Here is a 25,746-nt window from a genome sequence, read left to right on the forward strand (position 1 = left end):
AGGTGGGTTCTCTCTCCACCCCCTTTCTGGGGCTGAGATACATCTAATACCACGATAGACAAAGGAGACATCTGCTACGAGAGTCACTGTGGAGGAAGAGGCGGAAACCCTTGGCTGTGAATGCCCCTCATGAAATGAACAGAACAGAAGCTGTAGAGAAAGATCCGACGTTTCTGCAGATGGTGGAACACCCCGCATCCCACCCCCGCAGATCGTGCTGTGTGGGCGAGCCAGTACCGGCCAGACTTGACCCTGGCGGTTCTTGCCAATCGTGTAGATAAATAGGAATTGATGTAGAGTAGCTCCATGATGGAGGTCTGTTCAAACAAAGACGGGAGAGGAGAAGGGAGGAAGGAAGAAGGGGAGGCAACAAGCTCCTGTTCGATAGACGACCCCCCCCATCCCCGCCCCGGTCCCATGGGACTCTTTCCCTCTGTCACGAATTCTTGATCCCTCTGCCTCTTCCGTTTCTCGCCCACCTCTTGTCATTTACTCAGCGCCTCATTCCGGAACGCTGGAAGGATTAATGAGACACGCCTGGCGGAAGGGTGCTCACGTTTATTCACTCTGGCCCCCCACTGTTATTAATTCTTACAATTTCCCTGCACTAAATACCACTCAGATCTCAACAATTCTGAGCGTTCCTGCCAGCAAAGAGACAAGAAATCACATATTCAGGTGACGGAAGGACCCAAGTGGATTTATAATGGTGTGAATAACAGGTAGCTTGATTTACCGAAGCTTCGAGATACTTAAGAATTCATATAAAAGGATTTGGGGATTTTGAGAATACATGTCTTCCAGGGGTGGGGATGGGGCTAATTGACTATCCTGACAATTTCTATAACAATTTCAAATTCTATTACTCTGAGGAACATTCACAGATGTGCTTCCGTGAGAAACTTCTAAGTAAAAATAGGAGCTCGGGACTAGTTCAGGGCAAACTTTGAAGACTGTATCTTTGCCTTGTGTGAGTTTAGGATTAAAAAAGTTGTCTATATACTTGTTTCTTTCCACTTGGCCTCCCAGTAAGGCTGTGAGGTAGGCAGGGGCCGGTGATCACATCCATTTATAAACGAGGAAAGTGAGGCTCAGTTTAAGGTTGGTTCCCCTCGGGGATTTGGTGGCAAAGCCAGGTCTCCAGACCGAACAGCCCCTTCCACTGGGCTTCCCCGGCCTGCAAACTGGGCAGGTGACAGGCCCTGTGCCTAGAAAGGCCCCTAGCTTGGTTCTCCTGTTGCCGTCTTGAAATTCTCAATAATTTTGATCCAGCGTTACCGAACCAGGTTCGTTTTGCCTGACGCACAAGCGAAAATGCTAAGACTCCAAGGTTTGCAGCAAAGAAAGGGTTTACTCACGTGGCAGCCAAGCGAGGAGATGGGACACCGAGTCCCAGACGCCCCTTCTTGAAGGCAAGGGGCTTGGGGTACTTTGGGATGAAGAAGCAGGGTGGTCTGAGGCGTGGGGAACGTGAGCAGCGTGGAGAAGGTGGTTGGAAAAAGGTGCAGTAATTGTCATTCTGCACAGATGTAATCAAGCTCCAGGCCTCTGCACATTAAAACATGGAGGTGCTTAGCACGATCCGAGGGTGGAGACTTGAGCCCTCTGACGTCAAAAGGTCACCGAGCAGACACTCACACATGCCCAGTTGGAGGGTTGGTGGTCTTATCCAGTCTTAACTGGCTCAGCTTGAACTAGAAACAGCTGACTCCAAGTTCTTGGAAAACAGCTTGGACAAATATCTTCTTCTTTAGGCTACGGTGCCCCTTGGAGGACAAGCCCGTTTTTTGTAGCAACAATTAAAACGACCTTGATGGTGAAGGCAGGTTACAGGTGTAATGGATTCAATTAATGATTACCCAGGGTTTCACCAGGAGTCCTGCATTTGCATTTTGCACTGGGCCCTGTAAATCCTGTAGCCCATCCTACTCACAGCTCTACAGGCTCCCCTTCTATTCCTCCACCCAGATGCCAGAAACGCCCGCCACACTGGGACTTGCCCTCCCAGCGCCTGGGACCCCTCGGCCCTCCTCCTCCGTCTCTCTGGATCTGCAGCGGGTAAAAGGGCTGAGAGTCCCGGGGGAGCACCTCCCGTGCACACCGGCAGCTCCTCCTGTGCGGCTTCACATCCTACAGGATAAATCAGGACCCAGCTCTGTCAGTTCACCAAAGTCAAAATTCTCTAAAATGTGTTTAATTAAACAAGAGGCTCCTGGGCTTTCGCAGATTAGATGTGATCAAACCCACCCAGAATACTGGATTTCTCTTGGCTTTTAGGCTGGGTCTCTTTGTCCAATTCCCTGCCTCTGATGGTCTCCAATTCTTGACTCAAAAGGGAGAGAGGGAGGGAGGGAGAGAGGGAGAGAGGGAGGGAGAGAGGGAGAGAGGGAGGGAGGAAGGGAGAGAGGGAGGGAGGAAGGAGAGAGAGGGTGGGAGGGAGAGGAAGGGAGGGAGAGGGAGGGAGGGAGGGGCAGGGGGGGAGGGAGGGAGGGAGCGAGGGAGAGAGGGAGGGCGTGAGAAAGAGAAAGAGAGAGAGGGGGAGGAAGGGAGGGAGGGAGAGAGGAAGGGAGGGAGAGAGGGAGGGAGGAAGGGAGAGAGGGAGGGAGGGAGAGGAAGGGAGGGGGAGGGAGGGAGGGAGAGGAAGGGAGGGAGGGAGAGAGGAAGGGAGGGAGAGAGAGGGAGGGAGGGAGAGGAAGGGAGGGAGGGGGAGGAAGGGAGGGAGGGAGAGAGGAAGGGAGGGAGAGAGGGAGGGAGGGAGAGAGGGAGGGAGGGAGAGAGGGAGGGAGCGAGGGAAGAACCTGGCACTCCCACCCCCCAGATGTCTTATAAGTCTTGGAGGCTTAAAAACATTGCCATTGATAGAGAAGATCAAACAAAAGGTGGTCACTTCGGGCTACTAATTCTCAAGAACCGTGAGCAGCAAAGCAAAATAAAATGCCCATCGGAAAGGCTGCAAAGGTCCACTGTTGGCTGTTGCCTATGACCGTCCTCTCCCTGGAATCCTGCCCAGCACGTGTCCGTGCCTCTGGGGACAGAAGACAAAGCTATGCATCGCTATGAAGGTGACCAGGATGGTGCCAGGGGAAGGAGCCAACGTCCTCCCCAGATTTATCTCTTCCCAACCACCCTGAATGTTCTATCTTCCTTGGATGGTCCCCAGATCCCGCTCCTTCCTTAAAATTCAAGCAGCCCCCTCACCCATCTTGCTCCATAATTGACTTCAGATGAATCTACTTCCCCAATGATAACTCTTTTCTGTCCTCTCCAGAGGTCCACGGAAAACTGACGTGTAACCATGCATATCACACCAGCGAGAAAAACCCACATCAGAGCAAACTTCGAGATTTTGTTTATTATGCATTTGACAGTATTTTCTGTGTTAGCACAATGAATGAATTTCTCTCCGAGATATCATCTTGCCACAGAGACAAACAGTGCACAGGTGTTTAAAAATGTGATTCAAGCCCTAAGGACTGAGGTGGGACTCAGAACACAAGTGAACATCTATGTACAGAGGCTTTGCGTTGAACACATCCGCCAAAAGGAGTTGACACAGAGAACAGTTTCACAATAAATAATTGCTCCTCTAAACTGTACCCCATCCTGCTGGCAAATCAGTCCCTTCCATTTCCTTGTGACACTCGCTTTTACACCTGTAACACTTAGGATATACTCATCGAAAATTTAGCATTTGGTCAAGGCTAGCACCCCGGCATCCACCATCACATCAGGACCTCGGCAGGCACTCAAATGCCGGCTCTTATCTCTCTGCCGTCGGGGGAGGGGGCGGCCTCTCCCCATCCCCGTGGATGACTAAACACTCCATCAACTTCAGACGCTCAGCAATCTCAGCGTGGCCGCTAGAGCGCAGCTGAAAGAGATTGCGAACTGTCAGGTGTTACAATTCCCAGTTGTTACCCATTACATAGATAAATAGAAATTTACATAACTTACAAAGCGGTTGTGTTTGCAGCTTATTTTGAAGCCCTTCCCGCAAAGATCCACATTTCTTCCTGAAAACAAATATCACCTTAATAGCCTTGAGCTGGGGCTGCCTTTACAGTGGCTTCCTGGCAACTGGGTCTATCGTTCATCGTCTGCCTGTCTGTGAAGGGCACAGAAGTCTCTCTGCTGCACACCCGCCCGGGGGTTCAAAACCCGCAGGTGTTAATTTCCTCCTTTTCTTATCACAAACATCAAGGTTTCTTCTTTCTTTCTTTTTTTTTTTTGGAGATACATTCTTTTAGTGGGACCAAGCACAGCTGAAAATGCCTGTCTAAATCCTATAAGCTTCAAACTCATCAAACCTGTACAGCTGTGATCTGCGTCTCAAGTTGACGCCGGGCGGCCTCAGTGGCTCACACCCCACGCCTGCCCCATGTGAGGGCTCAGACGTCGGCATGCTCCTGCCAGGGCCTGCATCTGTTCCAACATGGACACGGGGTTACATTTGCAAAGAGTTAGCTTGAAGTCCACTTATTCTCCAAGAGAAGTGGCTTTGCAACGTGCCATACCTCTCCGCAAACAATTTCCTGCATGAAACCGGAGCCCTGGGCGTCGGGCCCCAGGGCACAGCTGGGATCGTTTTACCCATTAGGGAAACTGGGGTCTTTGGATGGGGCATTCTTGAGGAAGGGCTGTATTGTTAAGTGAGGACCCTTTGAGTGGGTTTTCTCCCCCAGGCAAAACTCATTTCTTGTCCTCAAAGAGGTGGAAATGTGAACCGAGCAGGAGCCATAACTGAGGCCTTCCTGCTGCAGGACCCTCTCCCAGGGGGCTCCTGAAAGGGCAGGCAGAGCCTGGGAGGCGGGGAGGTCCACTGCCGGGGCAAGCATTTGATGGTGGAGGTCTAAAGCCTACTTGCTTTGTCTGGTCTTGACTTTAACCTATCTCGGAAAAGGGGGGCAAAAGAAAAAAAAAGAGGCCTGTTACAAAAGAAGAGCTCTCTGCTGGCTGAAAGAGGAGACGTCTCTCCAGCCTATCTCTAGCCCGTTCCCTGTTTTGAACGGAACCTCCTTGCCAGAGCTTCTAGGCAATTTCAGAGCCTGCCATCCACCTGGGAAGGTGTGAACACAATCATCGCTGCTGATGTGGCCACGGCGAGTTCTCTCTCCCACAGTCTGGTCCCATCTTTGATGATCACAAGCTCAGGATGGCAGCAGCTTCCACTCTGAGAATGTCAATCTGGAGATTACTAACTTGAGTCTTGCAAGAAAGTAGGGACCGTGCTTATAAGGAAAGACTTTTTTTCTTCCCAAGTAAAGCGTCTTACAGGAGCTTGACATGCATCGTAAAGACCTAGAAGAAGCACCTTTCCAGGCCCCAGTGGGACATCTGTGCCACCGTTCTCATCTCCTGAACATCCAACAGAATGATAACACCAACAGCAAAAGCAACCAGTGCTTTTTCTGTGCTGGCCTCTGCTGCCTTCCTAGAACACACCCAGCACAGCACATTCCTACCACAGGGCCTTTGCACTTACCCTTCCCCTGCCTGACATCCCCTTCCCTTCCTCATCCCTCTGGCTCACCCCTCCCCACTTCCTCCAGTTCTTTATGCCAATGTCACCTGGCCAGTGAGACCACCCCTGTCCACCCAAACTGCAGCCACCCTCCAACACTTCCTGCCCCCAGCCTGCTTCCTGCTCTCCTTCACATGCCCTACTCTGTGTTTAATGTATTGGTTTGCTATCTGTTTCCCCCACTATTTAAGTGCCAGGAAGGCTGACCTTCTGCCTTATTCCCTGTGGTGTCCCCAGCATCTAGGACGGTGCCCTGCACATCACAGGTGCTCAACAAATCTTTGCTGAATTGAATAAATGCCACGACGGATGGTGGTTTTAATCACATCCCTCCCTTGCGGAGAAGGGTTTGGGTTTGGGGTGAGGAAGAGGAGAAAAAGGAAGAAGGAAGAAGAGGCAAAGTGGGGACCAGCTGGGGCCTAATTCATGCTCTCCTGGGGTCTGTCTCTGCCTCTCCTCTGCATTTTTATTGTGGATGCTGAGAGAACCCTCTCCAGATGACTCAAAGCAATCTGCCACCAATTCGGAAAGCCTCCTGGATACCAAACAGGGTTTAATCCTCCCTTGATCAGACCCTGTAGGACCCCAAGCCCCGCCCCAGGTCATTACTATGAACATCAATTACCATCCCATTGCAGATGTGTAGGCGACTCAGTAATAACGATTTCTGATGGACTGAATGACAAATAAACCCAGTTGGGCTGCAGGAAACCCTCAGGATCATACAAAAAAGACAAGTGGGTTAAAAAAAAAATTCCTAAAATGAACTGGAGGACTCGGAGGGCCTGGTGCCCAGCTGCTATAATTCACCTCTGTCCAGAATCAGCTGCTGAAAAGAAGAAATGATTCTTTTTGTAGAGACCACCAGTTGCTATGGGAGCAGAGGCGCAACATGGGCACCGATAGATGAGCCTGCAGGGGCTCTGAGAGGCAGCGATCGGTGAGATTTGCCCAGACCTGGTGAAATCCAGGGCTGGACATCACTGCTCAAAAGCTACAGGGAGCGCAGGACTCAGCTCCTAAGACGCAGGGCAGGCTGTCCACAGCTTTAGGCTGTTCTGTCCCCAGGGGTGATCTACCAAAAGCACCATTGCCTGTGGATGCCCACCACACGTGGTGTCCCGCTGGCCGCCCGCACAGACCAGGTGCGCCCCACACATCCTCCGTGCCCCCCATGTGGCAGCGACTCAGAAAGCAGCTTCACCTCCTCGGACGCACGCCCCCGGCAGCACCGCTGGCCTGCTTTCCTGCTTCTCTGTCAGGTGTTCGTGCCGTCCTTGAATTCCTGTGGGGAGAGAGCTGGTTTGAATGAATCAAGCCACATTTCCACAGGGCTGGTTCTTCAGCATCCAATTATGAATGATTTCCTCTTCCCACCAACATGAGTGCGGTCCCCCAGATCCGCATCTCAGGCACAGTTTCTGAAGGCTGAGCACATGGTGGGTGGATTTCTACCAGAGTCCAGCCTCCACCCACACTACTCAGTTACCCATCAGATGTTAAGGAGCCAAGAAGAAAAATGTGGTTGGCGCCGGGGTTTCTGGACAGCAGATCCTGGGCCCCTGGCTACCACAGCACCTGCCGCATAGAAAGCCCCTCTGCTTGTGTGTTTTACTTGCTGAGAAGCACCTGGAGGTCCCATCCCACCAGCGATGGCTCTTGGAAGAGGCTTTACAAGGCAGCTCTGCCTGGCGGGGTTGATGGATCTTGGCCCAAAGTAAAGAAAAAGAGGATCAGGAGCATGAGTAGTAAAAACCAGCTTACATGGCTACCACGGGTCGAACCTAGGGTCCGCTTATTTATTCAAGTCCACAGTGACTCACAAGCTTCTCTCCAGCAGTTAGAGTAGACTACAGGGTCTCAAACTCGGGGGCCTGGGGGGCCACCAAGTGAGATGATGAGTGACACAGGTGAATGGACGTTGCATGTCCCACTAGAACCTGAGTGGCCCTCATTTGGTTCCAGCCTATCCGGCCAAGAGGGGATGTGGGTGGTGAGACCAGATGGTCCCATTTGCTATTTTTAGAGAAGCTAAAAATATGCATTTGTTGAGGAGGGGGGTGATTCTGCAATTTTTAAGTGTTGGCAACTTATTCAAATTTTGGCAGCTTGCTGTGCAGTCCAGAAGAAATACGTCTGGAGACCAGACACGGCCGTGGCCACGTTGCAGGCCTTGCTTTGAAAGGCAGTGAAGGGACGGGGTTTGCGGCACCTTCGGCGTGCAGCCTACGCCCTCCCCGCCTGCAGGACCGCGTCGGGCGGAACAGGCAGAGCCCTGCTGCACCCACACGGCCCAGGGCAACCGATCTCTGGAAATGCAGAAAGCCAGGGAGGAGGGTCATACCCGCGGGCAGCCGGGGTCCGGGAAGGGGGTCGTACCCGCGGGCAGCCGGGGTCCGGGGAGGGGGTCGTACCCGCGGGCAGCCGGGGTCCAGGCGCAGAAGTGCACGCAGGCGGCGTCCTCGCTCTCCGCACAGGCGCAGCGCGGCGTCCCCTTCGACGGCTGCGAGCTCTGCGGAAAGGTCCCGGCCGACCTCCTGCCCCGGAAGCTGCCTCTGTAGTTGGACAGTCCATAGGGCACAGTCCGTCTGCAAAGGACAGAGAAAGGTCAGGGCCACGTCTGGACGAACCGCCCCAGCCTCCCTGCTCAGGGAGCTGGCGAGGGCGTGCGAGATGGTGGGCCTGGGTGTGGAGGAGGCAGGCGGTGCAGTCCTGTCCCAGGAACTGGTGTCCACACCCTCCCCTGCACTTGGGGCCTTGGGAAGACTCTGGAGTGGATCCTTCATCCCCGCTACCCGCTACTCCCCAGGCAGTGGGCTGGGCAGCTGGGATGGAAAGATGGGGAGACCCTGGGGGAGATGGACGATGGCCTCCTCTTGTGGAGGGAGCAAGCAGACGCCGGGTGGATGCGTTTTTAGTCTTTTCAAGACCCAACCATGGCCAGCACGCCTCCCAGCCCGGGTCCTTCCAGGGCAGTTCTGCTTTTCCTTCCAGCACTCAAACCCCTGACATGGAGTCCTGCTGACCCGAACGCGGACCCCAGTCTTCATCCTTGAGCCAGCGGCCCCTGAGCCTGGTCTTCCAGACCAGTAAGATGCCTTCCAAACCCGCAGCCCAAGGCCGGCCCTGGCTCCCACCCTGCTGGCCACCGAATTTCTTCTGTGTGCACATCATATTTATAGTCTGCACTAACTGGAATAGGACAAATCCAATTACGGCCGTTAGAGACACATCCTGGCCCCTGAACACGGCTTCCTCAAAGCCACAAACGTCAGGGGAACCCTCTGTGCCCTGTGAGATTCAGCCGAGGACAGAACTGACCTTGGGAAAAGTCTTCTTATGAAACTGTTTATCCATTTCATTTATGGTTGGAGCTGGGACGAGGGTGATGGTGTCATTTGAAACAATAAATGTTTACATCTGTTTCTTATGCTCGTGTCCATCCAAACCACTGCTCTCCAGGGATGGGAGGACACGGCCAGGCAATTCAGTGGGAAAAAGTTAAAAGCATATGCTTAATTCATTAGCACTACTGAACAGGATTTGGGGGACAGATTACTAATAACTAGAGGAAACACATGTGGCCAAAAGTTACTTTTCCAATAAGTCTTGGCTTTCCCGCTAGTCCCCGAGATCAACCACCTTGGTTTCTGTGAGCCCCATGGAGTATCACCAATCATCCACCTCAAAAGGGGTTCTGACATTCTCTGTGCATTTTCAAAATAGCATCAAATAGAATTTCCTTTAATTTGAAACACATGCCATGGAGCCTTTCTGGGGCGGTGAGGGCAGAGTCGGGGGGGTGCCCCATCGTGACCTGATGCTTGGAACGAACCTGTTCCCTGCTGGGCAGGAGACTGGAGCTAAGAACATAACCCCATAACCCCACCCTCTCTCTCTTTTCCCCTCTCCCCACTCCCTCCCACCCAAGTGAGTTGAGAAATGGCCTTGTAGTGGCTTCCCTGGATCCAAGCAGGCCCAGTACTGAGCAGTCTGTGCTCACAGGATAGAGAAAGCAAGCAGGGGCTAGTCCCCTTCTGAGCTGAATCTTGGCTAAAACCCCATCTTTTCTCAGGAATGGGAAATAGGGGTGGGGGTGAGGTAGCAAAACAATACAGACATTGTGGTGAGGCAGGATTTGGCTAAAGGTATAGATTTCCAGTAATAGGGCCACATTAAATCTCTAGGTGTTGACATTAAACCCAGACCCCCATTTCTTGGTGAAAATGACACACAAGGAATAACAACCAAGGCTCCCATTTTTCCATCAACAGCAAGACCTGCGATTTTGAAATTGCTGTCAGTGGATTAGGCGTTTGTGTGCGCAGAGCCACTCAACTTTGCAAACGCACAAAGTGTTTTTAGTGAGCAAACAAGGCGACGTGGTATTTGGTAATAGAGAACCGCTAAGCGCTTTCCCAGCAGCCTCGTGGGAGGAGCTAGTATGCAAATGAGCCCTTGTAACTTTCCAAGAATGCTTATGGAGGCAGGAAACCCCTGCTCCAAGCCCCAGGTGCGCACTCCGCTGGCTGACCTGGAAGCCGGTGGGGATGATTAAAGCTATGAACCAGAGGACTTAAGAGATGGTCCAGACCACAGAAGGCCCGCCCCCCCCATCAAGAGTTCCAGCTCCAACAAAGGCCCACCTCCCATAGGTCGAAAACTTAAAGGTTTTTAAATCAATCTGATAAGTGCTTAAATAAGAGAGTTCAGCTTCAAAACACCTTGGAAGTTGGAGCTTGATGTTAGGATTCTGGGGCTCCTTGGAGTTCCGTGTTGGAACATGGCAGCACAAGGTACATTGCCTTCCAACCTGCTCCATCCCACATGCAGGCCAAGCTCCATCTACCCGCCATCCCACAAGCAGCTGTCCCCTGACCACCTTGTAGGCCTTGGGAGATGTGCTGGAGCCCTGTTCTGTCTGTGGGTATCAGACCCTGGAAGTGGGCTCAGGGACATCTGAGTAGAGGGATTCCAGGATCGTGAATACCTGGAACATGGTCTAGAAGAAGGGGTATATGGCTTTCAGTCTCATAGACTCCTTGCAATGGGCTGGGAGATATGGCCAGAGGAGGGTCAGAGGCACCCTCTATGCCACAGGGCCCAGGGCAGGTGTCTTTCTTTTTTCTATATGTATTGTTTTAAATTAATTAATTAATTAATTAATTAATTTATTTTTGGCTGCGTTGGGTCTTCATTGTTGTGCACAGGCTTTCTCTAGGTGTGGTGAGCAGGGGCTACTCTTCGTTGAGATGTGCGGGCTTCTCATTGCGTTGGCTTCTCTTGTTGCGGAGCACGGGCTCTAGGCGCGCGGGCTTCAGTAGCTGTGGCTCGCGAGCTCTAGAGCGCAGGCTCGGTAGTTGTGGCGCACGGGCTTAGTTGCTCCGTGGCATGTGGGGTCTTCCCGGACCAGGGCTCGAACCCATGTCCCCTGCATTGGCAGGCAGATTCTTAACCACTGCGCCACCAGGGAAGCCCCTAGGTGTCTTTAGGTTTAAGAGTGGATACCAGCTCCTCAAGAGTACAAGAAAGGGCTACCTCTTTTGCACCTGCTGTGGACCCAGTACAAGGCTGAGCAAATGAAGACTATTAATTAAGCAACTGGTTGTTGATTGTGAGATAAACTAGTCCAATAAGACTGGATTCTCTCCAACCTAAAACATTCAACAACCACAAAATTCATTACAAAGAATTTCCAACACTTGCCAAGCATCCACTATATCTGGGCATACCTCATTTTATTGCACTTCACAGATATTATGGATTTTACAAATTGAAGCTTTGTGGCAACACTGCATTGTCAGATGATGATTAGCATTTTTTAGCAATAAAGTATTTTTTAAGGGATATACATTTTTTTAGACATAATGCTATTGCATACCTAATGGACTGCAGTATAGCATAAACATAACTCTAATATGCATTAGAAACCAAAAAATTCGTGTGACTTGCTTTTTCACTTCGTTGAGGCTGTCTGGAACCAAATCCACAGTATTTTCAAGGTCTGCCTGTATCTCTGTGGTATTAGTCTAAGTGTGATGAGGATGCAGAAAGGCCTTAAGGAGTTCACATGCTACTGGTGTATGAAAACAGTACAGGTAAAGGAAACCTGACAAGCCAATACGCCCAGGTATGTGCAAGGTACACAGAGCACAGAGAAAGGTTACCTAGTGATCCCATTATTATGTTGTAAAGCACTTACATGATGAGCACTCCACCCGCTCCACAGTTTCCTGATCTATGAAAGGGTTGTCAGATGGACTGAATGATACACTGCACTGCATGAAAAATGCTTAGCAAAGAGCTCCTAGTGGTGAATTAATGTGGCTACCATTGTTGCTTTTTTGGTCTGGGAATTCAAGTGAGTTGTACCAGGCAGAAAAACCCCATCTACCAGGCCTGCGTTTGAGATGTGTGACTAAGTAATAAAGACAGGCAAGAAGGAACCAGAGTGCCGCATGGCACAGCAATGCCATTCTTTGCCAGGCTTCCTTTTGGCTGGTCCATCATTCTACACTGTCTGCCCAATAAGCACTCATGTTCTAATTGTTTTGGTACCTTTATCATTTCTTGAATGTTTCCTGAATGGTGAATTGGAAGGACCCAATGATGGAACCAGGAAAATGAAGTTAAATCAGCTGAGAACTTTGACCAGCACACCATCTGACCTATGGTTTAGCCTGTGTTTTACAGTGGGGCTTAGAGAACACAATTCTTTGTAAAAGTAGTCAGCTCTTCCACCTGTTAATGTTCCAGTTATAACACAGAGCTCCAAACAAAACAGAAGCAGATGAGAAGATGAGTCCGAGTGCTCTCAGACAAAACACCCCAAAACATTCACATAGGCAATGTCTAGCATTGTGTGTATTTGTATAATAAATTGTCCTCAGCGTATGTGGTCAGAACATTCATTATTTGCTCAGTGATGGTGGTGCCAGAGTCATATATACCATTTAACATTTTCTCCCATATGTCACACATAAATGTTAAATACTAAACTTCCAAATCTCCTGTATTCATTGTTCATCTGCATCATCACACTGGAAGAACTTTATTTCTTTCTACAAGAAGTTTTTAAATAAGGAAAGTTGAATGTTTCTTTTAAGAATCTGTTTTTAAGTTCACTGTTGCCTTTTCCTAAACGAATCAACCATCTCCATCTCTCTGATCGGAAAATTGGCTTCAGTCCCTGAAGTGAAAGGAGGGAAACACATATTCACAAGGGTCAGCCAGTAGCAGCAAAAGGAGCTTCACTGGCCAAATTCTAATTTCTCAGGAAAGTTTATCAAATTGTCCTTGAAAACCCAGTTACCATATCCTCCCCCCCAACACTGAATAGCACTCAACAAATATTTGTGGAGTGGTTTTCAGTGTATGGGCCCTGGACTAGACTCTGGGTGAACATCCATGAATGAGACAGACCAGTGGCCCTGTACACACACAGTTTTAATCTAGTACAGAGGTTAGCAAATTGGCATTTTTGTGGGCTTCATCCAATCAAAAGAGGGTGGTTTTTCTTTAATCTGAAAATTTCACATAAACATCACAATTTCCAGCTTCTCTTGTATAACTGGAAGTTATACTCACTCCAACCCCACACTCCAACATGGCAGCAGGTGTCTGGAGCTGAGTGATACTGTCAGAGCCTGGCTCAAGCTCTCTATTTGGCCCCAGTCCCTGTATCTGTCCTTCTTTGCTTGCTTCTCTCACCTGTCTAGCCCTCAGGGGCATCTCAGTTTACAACCCCTGCTCTAGTGGCTTGTCCCATAAAGCAAAGCCAGACAGGTCAAGTGACATGGTGACAAAATTAGCACCTGCTACTATTTTTACAAATAAAGGTGCTGTCATTATCAATTCAAAAAGCCTAGGTTCTAGCGGAGTGTCTCCCCAACAAACAGAACATTTTCACTTCACGGTCAGACATCAAGTTGATGCTCTGCCTTCTCTGGTTCACATTTTTCCTTCTGAAAGGGAAAGCAAGGGCAGGATCGCCTTTGGGACACACTGTACAGAAGGCGCGACTCTGGTGACCGGTCCTGCAGCCGAGAGGAAGGGGAACAACTGTTTCCCAGGGGTAGGCAGACAGGCAGGGGCACCAGCAGTCATTAGATACTGCCCCCCCCCAACACTCCCCAGAGAATCAACTTCGGGACTCCAGCATGCTTTCTAACTAGGGCTTGATTTCAGATTTTATTAAATTCCTTCCTTAGAAGACACCACTCACTTGTTCTCTCAAGCTTCAAAATATCTTCTTGGGCAAGGAAGAAAGTGTGGATCAACTTCTCTGACTGTCTTTGTAACCTTAGCCAGAAAAAACTGCTAGCTAAGAACTCTGTTTAAGAGTAAGACAGGATGAAGTAACTACAGGAAGTGGCTGAATATTCAAAGGCCTATAAAAGCATCCATTCACTTCAACAAGCATCTAGTGGACCACCACCCCCCCACCACTGCCACTTTGCACAAAGACATAGAGGCAAGAGGGAAACACCAGCTCAGAGAGAGGAGTACCCCTCTCGAAGGACTTAAAAGCCCAGAATTCTCTAGAGCCTGGAATCACCGCTGGCTGTTTTTGTCTCCTGGAATCCAATCTCTTATCTTTCCCCTGGGGAATTATCCCTTCCTCCCTGTGTGAGGTCTTGCAGAGACTGTCGACTGACAGTCTCACCTTCCCCTGCCTCAGGACTCAACAGGTGACCCAAGCTGGCCCATCACACCCTCTCCCTCCCAAGACTCCTGAGCAAAGCAATTCAAGGTCAGAAAATACTCTGAAGCTGCTACTTGCCAGGTGGCTCCGTCCTGCCTTGTCTGTTCGACTGTGCTCCCACTGGGACCCCCAGTCCTGTCTCGGTACCTCTCCTTTCTAAGCCTGGTGCTGCTTCTCCCTCCCTTCCAGTTTGTGGGCCACGCTGTGTCCTCCCAATAAACTCCTATGCTGTGTTAGCAACACTAGGTTTCTGTTGCTTGCGACCAGTGACCTCTAGCTGACCCTGGAACTCACTTTCTCCAGATGGATGCAACCCTGATCTCTTGGGCTTCATAGAAAGACCCGGAGTCTCTGCAGCTGACAAGGACAAGTAGAAATTTTCTTCATCGAAGCAAACACAAAAGAATATGTTCCGAATCAGGACAAGACCTAGCCCACGAAGCTGGCTGGAATCCTTTCTTCCCAGGTATGCCCACTGTGAAATGTTTGGTTCGGATCACACTGTCCTTTGGGCAGGTGGAAGCAAGTATATGACCCCATGACGCTCAGAGCCCAGCCCCCAGATACTTGGCTGACCAGCTCACAAGGCTTACCCTGCAGTGACTTGACTCCTTGTCCACTCACCAAACACCTGTGAAAGTCTGCTTGGGACAGGCCTTGGGCCAGACAACCACTGGGTGCCCTTCCAATCTCCAGGAAAGAAAATAGCCAAACTATATCTCCTCCTTGACCTCGTTATGCAAGCAGAAACACACACACACTCTTTCTGGTTCTGAAGAATACGACACAAACTTCATGCTCACAAACAACATAAAGTGAACTGGCAAGTTGTAGCTTTACTTCTGCAGAAAATCCCCGCATCTCTAAGTGGGAGGATCCCAAGGCAAATTGTTCCTCCACCACTTGGCAATGGAGAAAGTCCTCCTGCAGCCTCAGAAATAGCCTATGACCCCAGAGCATTTAGAAATATCAAAAGTGTGAGCAATGTGCTGTGGGTTGGAGATTAATTTTTTTTAAGACATTCCCCTCACCCTCCCCCCGAGAAAAAAACAACCCACGACTTTTGAATTTATCCAGGACTTGGTTGTTGGGGAATTTTACCAGAATTACATACATTTTCAAAGAGAACATTGACTCTCCATCAATCGGACCCAAGGAATGGGGGCGTTCCTCACCTCTGCTGCAGGTGTGGCTTCCTTTTTGTCCCCCGGGGTTGGTAACAGCTGGTCTCTGCCTGTTCACCTCGGCACCCAGGGCAGCCCAGGCAGTACCTGGCTCAGAGCAGGTGCCCAATAATACCTTAACATCTCAATAACAAAGGTCTGCTACGTGAAGAAAGGAGGGAGGGAAGGAGGTCTCAATTGGCCATTTCTTCTAGGCCATGGCCAGTCTGCCAAATGTACAGAATTCCTGGCTGAGCCACTGGATTTCACTATCGTTGTCCTCAATCGGCCCCTCTTTGAGGTTCTTCTAGAGAGAATATGGTCTCTAGATCACTAGAAATGGAAGAACCATGTCTTGCTAGTAACTTCCGCAGACACGTGAGGAAGAAACCAGGCTACCCGGATGGATGAGGCCTCAGAGAGAAAACCAGAGGCTTCCCTCGGCAGACAGACCCAGGTTTCTGGCCCAAATTGAAGACTAGCTCCCTGAGAGGCCCTAGGTGAGTGGCTTCTCTCTGGGGTTGACAAATGAAATCACTGGCTCTCGGGAAGGTCCGTCCAGCTCCAACTTCCATCGAGAGATTCCCGAACGCCCTCACTGTTACTTGAGCATCTCCGAACAGCACAAATCCTAGAGCAGGGCCCAGCCCTTCTCTCCAGCAATTAAACCACAATGAAATGTGGGCTCTCTACCCCACCCAAGCGGAGAGATTCCCAGGATCTCACCAACTGTATTTAGAAAGCTTTGGCCCAAAGAGTAGGACTCTCCCACGTCCTACCGCCACATAACTGAACTTAAAAATCACCCCAAAGCCACAGGTTATATCATCCCATCAGCCCCCTGGACACGGCAGCCTCCTCCCCTAATGCAGACACAGGGGCTCTGAATGAAGGATATTTGACCAGTGGTCAAAGCAAGGGAGAACGGCAGAAAAAGCCTTCTGTGTTCGGTGTGTGGGGTGGGATTTCCAAGAGTGACAGCTTTAAAAAAAAAAAAAAGTTAGGGCAACAAACGCCTGCAATATTTGGAGAATGAAGCCATCTATGGAATCCAACAGATTAGCTGGTTTCCCCTCCATCTGGTACAACCCAAATGCGTCCATATGAGTTAGGCTAGAGTTTCTCTCCCCAACCCCCAGTGACCCTAACGAATTCCAGGTCGAATGTAGGCATGAGCAATCCACGTCTGTCTGGCATGGCCTCATTATAACTTTATGCAAAGCTGCAGACAGATGTGGCTCAAAATAGTTCCCAGCAGTGGAAACAGAAGGGGTAAAATAAGGAGCAGGTATTTTTTTAAGAATGGGGGTATTTGTACAGGGATAAAAAAAAAAATACAGACACCATCACACATCCCTTTAAATAACCCACAGGAAGCAAGAGAAGACACCGTTGCTAATTTTCAGGAGATTTCATCTTAAGGATGGAAAAGTCCTACTGAAGGAAGACATGCTCGCCATGGCAACAAAAATAAAGACACTCATTTTCTTCCTAATCTAATTGTTTGCATCCTGTGGTAGCTCTGATCACTTGATTGCTTACCTCAAACTAAGAAGACTTGAGTCCCTCTAGAGAGACAGGCTTTATCCCCAAACAAGAACCAAGCACAGGGTCAGATCCTGTCTTTATTAAAAATGTCGATATTTGGTTGATTATGACTAGTGATGTTTGCACTAATTTTGACTTTTTAAAAATACCGCATTAAGTTTTATTTTACTTTTTGACATCTTCAAGTTTGCACCTGAAAGAGTGGGTCATGAGCCTCACCCTATTGTCCACCCTGCAAGAAACCCATGGAAATCAGATTTAGAAAAACCCAGAAAAGCTACAGACACCTCTGCTCTCTTGCCAACTTGCTTCTGACTTCTGGCAAAGCTGTTGGCCGCTCCCCAAGTTGTGGGCGGTTCGTGCCATCATTGAGCAAGAAAGGATCACAGCACCTCGGCCACATCAGCCTCCAAGGCTTTCTCATGGATGTATAAATCTGTTTCTGTTTTTTAAATTACTGGGCCAGGCACAGGGTTCGCTGGCTGCCCTGTTCTAGTGTTACTGTTTATTAAGGCCTCCTGCTAAGTCAGCCCTGAGAGGCTATAAAAGAAGAGAAGATGTCCAGGGCTCTGAACATTGCCAAGTTCTCCCAAAGCTCTTGGCTCCCCCGAGATTCTGAGCCGGGGCAGATGAGAAAGGCCAGGGGACGCCCTATCCTGCTGTCCATTCCTGGGAGACTCGGCAGGGGAGCAGGACTTTAGAAACCCCCTGAACTGTGTCTGGACCGGCAGCTCATCTACATTGTGGCCATTGCCCGGATTTATTTTCCTTCCAAATAAAATTGGTTCCTAGGGCTTCCCTGGTGGCGCAGTGGTTGAGAATCTGCCTGCTAATGCAGGGGACACGGGTTCGAGCCCTGGTCTGGGAAGATCCCACATGCCGCGGAGCAACTGGGCCCGTGAGCCACAACTACTGAGCCTGCGCGTCTGGAGCCTGTGCTCCGCAACAAGAGAGGCCATGATAGTGAGAGGCCCGCGCACCGCGATGAAGAGTGGCCCCCACTTGCCGCAACTGGAGAAAGCCCTCGCACAGAAATGAAGACCCAACACAGCCAAAAAATAAATAAATAAATAAATAAATAAAAAAAAAAAAAGGCTATGCCTTCCTGGGACTGGGTGTGCTAATGCCTAAAAAAAAAAAAATTGGTTCCTATCCCAAATAGGGGGAAAGTGTGTGTGTGTGTGTGTGCACACGCGTGTCCCATTTTAAGGAGGTCTCCGTTTCCACCGAAACATGACTTAGAATGAGATGGGGTCATTTCCCTCTTAAACAGTTGATCTATTTGTTATGTGCTCCAAAGCTGAGCATCAGTGACACGGGGTTCCCTGGAGCTAGGAAAGGGGCCCCAGGCAGCCCCACTGGACATGCTGAGATGCACATCCCAGGGCAGGATGGAGAGCTGGCGGTACAAAGCCCTGTGAGCTCCGACCCAGCCGTGGGACCCCCTTAACGAAAGCAATGTTTGCTGCCCAGCTTCCTTTGTTTTAAATTCTTGCAGGAACATACCGCACCAGAGATGTCAGAGCCTTTCATCTGCCTTCAGATTTAAGGCCAAGTTCCTAGCTGCAATGCCCCTTTCATCTAGCAGAAATCTAAATTCTCCCTCCAGGGTCATGCAGGGTCACGACCTCTTTGTACCGAGTTTTCTCGAGGCAAATCAAACTGCCTTCCAGCCTCAAGCCTCTTTCTCATCCAGTCAGGATCAGATGCATTTCAACGAACCCATCTTTGTCCCTGGATATCTCACCTCCTCACACCCACTCTGGGGTAGAAAAGGGGACTTTCAGTCCAAGTGAACCCAACCGGAAGGTCACCTTGTGTGAGCCGACCTTGCCAACAAACTCTGAAATTTAGCCCCGAGGCCCTCAAATTTTAAAGACGCATCTTGCCGTGGAATGTTCTGAGCTACTGCTACCCAGACTCAAAATTGGGATGTAAACGTCTACTAGATTTCCAAGGGGGAGATGGTTACGTGGAAGGGAAACAACTCAGAGCGTAAAAACAAGATCAGTCAGAACCCTGAGTTCAAGATCATTTTTAGTCTGGCTGATACAGTCTTTTCTTATGTGTCCTTATTTATTTATCATTTTTGTAAACAGATTCCGTAGTTATTTCCTGGGATCCCTTTTTAGTGGCCCACACTCAGGTCCCCGGCGGTGCTGGGTACATGGGAATTGTGTCTATTCTGTTGGACTCACCCTCACTAAGATTTCATCGTTTAACAAAAAAGTTCTAAACAGATCATTCGAATTATCCTGAAATGCCAGACCCCCTCCCTCTCCCCTGCTTCACTGTACCCACCTCCCCATTTAGCAGAGGCAGCCCAGGGCAGTGCCTTCAGAGAACACCATGCCCTGTTCCCCAAAATTCTAATTATTTACCAAGGTAAGCAGGACTCAAACAAGAAAGGAGGGGCAGAAAGGGCAGGACCAAATCTCATCAAGCCTGTAACAACCTTTGGCCACCAGAGCGCTTATCAAGCCGCTTATCAGCAGTCAGCCAAACACACCTTTTCCCAGGGTCTGTAAACCTATGCAAATCAAATGCTAATAGACCGCAAACCAAGGGCCATAGAGTAGGGAAAAACTGAGGTACCCGGGTGCGCGCTCCTCAGTGTTACCGCAGGAAGCAGCGCAAGACCAGTTGGAGGGTCCAAGGAAGCCCACCTCAGCAGGACTTGAGCTTCTCAGTCACCGGTTTCTCCAATCAGAGACTGGGATACAGCAGGTGGGGCGGCAGGAAGGGCTATGCAGCCCCAGGGGCTGTACAGTTATCTGCGTGGTCATGTCTTTGAGGTACTGAGTGTCTACTGAGTCCAGACACTGTGCTGAGAATGCCCCTCTGCCTTCTCATGTCATCCTCACACATCTTTACTCATAGAAGTCACGGTCAACATCAGTGTGGACCACTGTCACCATCATCACCATCATCTACATGATCATGACGAAGCTCAGAAAGACTATCCTTCTGCCTCAAAAGCTGCATCTCCAGCAACGATACTCCCAGTCCTGACTCACGGGTCACGTGACTGTTACTGGGGTCTCTGAAATCACATGGTGGGTGGGCAGCTGGCCCCGCATCAGTGGGAGGCTGGCAAACCAGATCCACCCATTCCTCTGGGATGTTCTCCAACTTAAAACGTCCTTTCTTAGAAACGTGCTGGCCTATCTCTCTTGAACAACACAGGAGGCAAAGGTGAGTCTGTTGAATTGTTGCCTTTTTGTGGTAGAATACATTGACATACAATTAAAATGTTTTGTTATTATTATTTTTACACTGCTTCTTTGGGGAAACAAATGTCGTTCCTGAGTCAGTGTGGCCAGGTTGATCATCTTGTTAGGTCACCATCCTAGAGTCACACTGATGTCTGCAACTTACCCAGGGGCACAGGGAGAGGGTGGCACCACCCCCAGGCCATGCAGCGAGTCACATCCAGGACACAGGGCAGAGCTCCTGTGTCTGGAGTCTTCCCACGAGATTACAGAGCCCAGATTTTCCACCACAGCCGTGATTTCAAACATCCTGCACTTCTCTTTCCAGAAATACATTCCTACTTGTCAGCCCATGTGGCTCAGATTTTTGTTTGGAAACATGGTCACTGTCACCGCATCACAATGCCTCCCTCATCATGTCCTTGGAGGGATCTAACAGATGGCAGTTTCCCTCAATTCTCAGGAAAAAAGTGGGAAGGAACAGAGCAGGGTTCCTTGCTGGGGGCCCTGCAGCTAACTCCACTGGCCATCTGAGAATGAGTGGTTTCACTCCATAGCCAGGTGTACAGTGGCAGGTGCAGAGGGACTGCCCTGCTATGGGGTACCATTAGCACTGAGAGCTGTGTGATGGTTAATTTTTTATGTGTCAACTTGGCTGGGCCATGGTACCCAGATATGTGACCAAATGCCAGTCTCGATGTTGCTAGGGAGGTATAGTTTAGAGGCAATTAACATTTAAATCAGTAGACGTTGAGTAAAGCAGATTACCCTTCATAACGTGGGTGGGCCTCGTCCAATCAGGTGAAGGAGAGGACAGAGAGGAATGAGGTGCCCTGAGCAGGAAGGGAATTCTGCCTCCAGGATGCCTCAGACTGAAGACTGCAACATCAGCTCCTCTGTGTGTGTGTGCATGTGTGTGTGTGTGTGTGGTGTGTTTATATACACATAGATATCTACACACACACATCCTATTAGTTCCATCTCTCTGGAGACCCTGACAGACACAATCCCCCACCATGTCATAGGACACTCCTGTTTTTGAAGTATTCTCATGGAAAACAACCCCAAGTGCACAGGGATGTAAGCACATGGGCTACTTGTCCCTACTTCTCTCCTTATTATCTTATTCTTGGCAAATTTTCCATGGCCATAAGACGGGATGTGTTCTTCTCTGGTGTGGAGTTTTGTTTTTGTTTCTGTTGGCAACGGTGGGGTTGCTGGGGGGAGGGGAGGGGCGGGGCTTCCTAACATGGCCAAGGAGAGCCGTGAGCACCCCTTGTCCCATGGGTGAGCTGCCATCTCAGCCGCCTCCCCAGGGGCAAGAAGGGCAGTGCCCAGTATGCACTTGGTTCATTTCTCTTTGGGGTCCTGGATCTTCTGGAAGAAACAATGGAAGTTATGGGCAACAGCTCTAGAAAAATCCACATTCCTGCACACGTTTATAGGGATGTGAGACCTCTGGCAGCAACCACACGCCCTGGGACAGCACGCCTCATTTGTGGGAGAAAGACCCGCAGACAGAACCTCAGTGACAACAAAGACAAGGGCCTCACAGGAAGTCACCAGCATTACTGAGATCTACTACGTGCTGGGTGCTGCTCGAGCTCAGGTCTGGAAGAACCAAGTGCATAGAAGGATGTGGGGAAACCAGAGAACTTGGATCTCATACCCAGAAAATACCTCTGGGAGCAGCTGGTCTCTCGAGCCTTAACTTTCCACATGAGATACAGTAACTACAGCATCCCTCCTGAAGATTTTGGGTCCTTAAACACAGCCAAAACAACCATTCTCCAAGAATGCCTGCAACCTTGCAAGCATCCTTCCGAGATACAGCTGGATTTTTGCCTCTGCCTCCATGTGACCGGAAGGCAGGAGAAGGAAAGACACCAGAAGCTGAAAATCACCCGAAGTCCAAGACTCTCGATTTAGGCATGAGGCTCCAGACTCCTGCGGGTTCCCAGCACAGCCAGCGGTGGGGACAGGATGCAACTCACACCCTGGAGAAGTTTCGAGAGAGCAAGAGGGTCTGCTAAAGAAGAGGGGGTGACAGCTAAGGGGTGGGGGGCAAAAGCTGGAAAAGTCCTCGGTGCATGCTACCCTCGTCCGTTTAGCTCAATCCAGCCATTTTTCAGATGTTTCCATTTCTCCAAAGGTCCAAGTTCCCTAAAACCCATTTCCTCACTTCGCGATCTTATCCAAGATGTTTTAAAGTTTGCCAGTGGACCTGTCCATATATCAACAGAGAATTTTGGAAGGAAGGAAAGAAAGAGGGAAGGAGGGAGGGAGGAGGAAAAGAAAGGAAGACAGAGAAAGACCATCCAGGAACATCTTCCGTATAAAAGTTATGTTCCTTGTCTGACTTCAAAATGCTCAAGTCTGGCTATTGTCATTTTTTTTTGTTTCCCCGGGTAGCTCACGAAACTCCCAAACACCATATTTAATCCTTTCCCCCTAGTGTTTAAAATGAATCAGGGTCAGGGAAGAGGGGAAGAGGTAAATCAAGCTGTGAGGGGAACGTTAGCGAGTTGGCTGTCCTAGAAAAAGCCAAAGACCCATGGCTTCAACTCAGGCCCTACACGACAGCTCAGAACTGGGAGACAGGATTCCCACCAGGTCGCAGGGCTTCGTGACAATCGCTTCCCGCAGCCACTGCTCAGGGCTTGGCAACAGGCAGAGAACTAAGGTGGTCTCCAAATATCCCCTCCTTCCTCCCCTCCTCTCCTCTGCAAAGGCCCCCCTGCCCCAAACTTGCTTAGCTTTCTTCTTTCTCCTTCTAGATCCACAGCTTGGGATTCCTACCAGGGCTGCCCTCAGTCCTGGGTTCTGTGAAGCTAATTTGGTCAGAGGACAATGCCGGGAAGATAAGAATCAGAAAGGACAAGTGTCAGGGTGATGGGGCTGTAGGAGAAGGTGACCCTGATCACTGTCTGAGAATATAAGGCAATCAGTGACAGCCCGTCCAGGAGTCCCTCCCCAGCACACATCACTGTTATGACCTGGCCCCACCCTCCCTACTGTGGGCTGACGGTATGTGTAGGAACCTGATCGGACACAGCCCGGCAAGCAAATTCTGCCATCTGGGTCAGCTTCATTTTGGGGGACCCGGGATAAAATGCCCTTGAAGCCCTTGCTTCAAAAAGTATTAAGCATTTCCATTGTTGTGCTGCACACCTGAAACTAACACGATATTGTAAGTCAACTATACTTCGATTTTTTTAAAAAAAGTATTAAGCATTTCAAGATGGCGACAATACACTTTAAACCATGAGGGTCTTTCTGAGCTGGAACCCTGTGCACACGTCCAGGCTCCCCGCTGGAGCCAGCCCTGCTTGCCATGCTGGACAACAGGGTGACTTTCCAGACCTCTCCCAGATGTACTTAGACGGCTCATGACCTGGTTTGAAACACATTCGGCCCCCCAGGTTCACCCTCCTTTGCATTTCATCCTCAAGGTATTGGTGAAACAAGGTGGGTATGTGAGGCCCATCGAGATATCACCCGGGGTGCTCAGAGGTTAGACGGCTCGGAATGAAGGAACCCCTGAAGGACACGAATCAAGGGGCTCCAAACACAGTGGCAAAGTTGCCTTTCCAGGCCAAGGGCTCCAGGAAGGCTAAGAATCCCTAGTCAGGTGCAAGCAGGACGCCCAAGAGATCCCAAGAATACCTAGAGACATCTAGAGACGTCTGGTCCAAGTCCCAGATTTTAGAGACCAGGAAGGTGAAGCCCAAAGGCTGGTGAGAGACGTGTGAGAGGTCAAGCCCTCTTCACAGTTTGCAGGATGATGTTTCTGCAGAAGGGGTTCCTCAATTGAGTCGCTGCCCACGGCCTCGGGAGAGAGTGGGCTTTACAGCAAGGAGACCCCACAACTAACTCAGGTGCCACTGTCTCGGTCCTGCAGTAAGAGAGTTCTCAGGGACCGGAAGGGACAAGGGGAGCTGTCTGGGGCAGGGGGTGACAGCCTGGGGAGGACCCGTGGGCTTGACCCCCCCCAGGAGGTAAGGAGCCTGAAGCCCATGGAATTTCACCCCTACGGGGCAGGTTCCACTAGGCCCTGCCAAGCCCACCCCTGTGCTCCCTAGACAGCAGGCTGCTTTCAAGGAATCTGAAACTCCTTGGAGCCTGGCAGGGTCAGCAAGGGGGGCCAGGCCCACTTAGCCCCTGGGGCAGGAGATAACTTTCGGGGCTTCTTCCCTCCCAGAGGGACTTCTCGGGTGTCTAATCCCGCTGGCCGGCTCATTTCCCACAGAGGGAGGGCTCGCCCTTCCACCGGATCAGAAACTCTGGGGTTGGGTTTCTCCTGGGCCAGACCCTCAGAGGGGATGGGGGTCACACCCTTGACCTGCAGACCTGACCTGGGCTGGCAGGAGAGCCTAGCAAGGGCTGAAGGCTGTGCCAGGCGGGCTCTGGGCTGACCAGGCTGGGATGGGACCAGGTCATCCCGGAGTGTGAAGAGAGGGGCCTGGCCCAGGAGCCCCCGCCCCCAGGGCTGACTCACTCAGGAGTGTTGATCCAGATGATGTCCAGGTGGCAATAGTAGACACACTCTTTGTCCTTGTAGGTAAAACATGTACAGCGCCGGGCTCGGTGGTGCACAGGGCCCCCCTTGGCCGCCTGCTCCCCAAACCGACCAGGTCCCTCCGCCTGCCCAGGGCTTCGGGGGCTTGGACCGCGCACTGCTGTTGTGGGCACAGTCTCCTCCGTGTCCCCCTCCGATCTGGCTGCAGAGGGGGCCCGGGGCTCGCCGCTCCTGCCAGCGTCCCCAGGCTGGGGGCGAGGCACCAATCCTGCAGAAGGCAGATGGAGGGGCTCCTGAGTTGCCGAGGGTGCAGGCCCCGGACACCCACCATCCCCCAAAACCCAGGGGAGGGGGAGAGCCAAACTTTCTGCCAAGTTTGCAAGCTAATGGCACTTTCTGTTAAGTCTCCAAGCTACGCCCGAGGTTCGGAAAAGCGTGCAAAGCTAGGCGCGCAGTTTCCGAAAAGTTTGCAAGTTGCGTGCACCCTTGGTGAAAAGCTTGGGATCTCTTCTCGTCGCGCAGCCTGCAAGCTATCTGTGCCCGCTGAAAACGTGCAAGCATTGTGCAGGCTTTCGGAAAACTCTGCAGTCATTTTGCACAGTTTGTGAATCGTTTGCAAACTTTTGGAAAAGTTCCCGACTTCACGAAAAATCGACGAAGTCCGCCCCGGGCCCCGGGTCTCCAGCATGCGTGTGGGCTGCAACCTCCCGAGCCCGCGGGGGGGTCCGTGCCCTCAGGTTCTGCCCCCCAGCCCGCCCCCCGGGCTCCTGCAGGGGTGGCGAGCCGGGGCCAGAGGCCTCTGCCAGCGATGCCCCCTTCCCCGCGTCCCCCGCCCCGCCCGTCCCGGGGTCCTTTTGTGTGCGCTCGCGCCAGGAGCCGCGCGCCGCCCCTCCCGCTTACCTGCGGCGGAGGTCACTGCGAGCCCGAAAAGGAACCACAGCCGCAGCTCCATGAACCCCGGTCGGCCGCGGGAGCACCGGGCCGGAGGACGGACGCCTGTGGCCGCGAAAGGGCGCTCGTGCCGGGCACAGCGGGCCTCGCCCTCCGGCTAGGGGGTCTTCGAGGCCGGCCGCTGGCTG

At 51.0% G+C, this 25,746-nt stretch overlaps 1 protein-coding gene across 2 annotated transcripts; it reads right to left on the reverse strand.

The window, feature by feature from the left end:
• Window positions 1-3,370: 3,370 nt before the first annotated feature.
• EDN3 (endothelin 3) lies at window positions 3,371-25,746 on the reverse strand. 2 transcript variants are annotated; one of them, XM_036824260.1, is made up of 6 exons: window positions 25,568-25,746; window positions 24,647-24,935; window positions 7,936-8,109; window positions 6,726-6,806; window positions 3,955-4,013; window positions 3,371-3,871 (listed from the first exon to the last, which is right to left on the reverse strand). In XM_036824260.1, the coding sequence occupies exons 1-6, from the start codon at window positions 25,617-25,619 to the stop codon at window positions 3,861-3,863; spliced, it is 666 nt and encodes a 221-aa protein (XP_036680155.1). In that variant the 5' UTR covers window positions 25,620-25,746; the 3' UTR covers window positions 3,371-3,860. The 2 variants fall into 2 exon arrangements, with proteins under 2 accessions (XP_036680155.1, XP_036680156.1); XM_036824261.1 differs by lacking the exon at window positions 3,955-4,013.

Source organism: Balaenoptera musculus, chromosome 15, assembly GCF_009873245.2.
Source record: "Balaenoptera musculus isolate JJ_BM4_2016_0621 chromosome 15, mBalMus1.pri.v3, whole genome shotgun sequence".
Taxonomy (NCBI): Eukaryota; Metazoa; Chordata; class Mammalia; order Artiodactyla; family Balaenopteridae; genus Balaenoptera; species Balaenoptera musculus.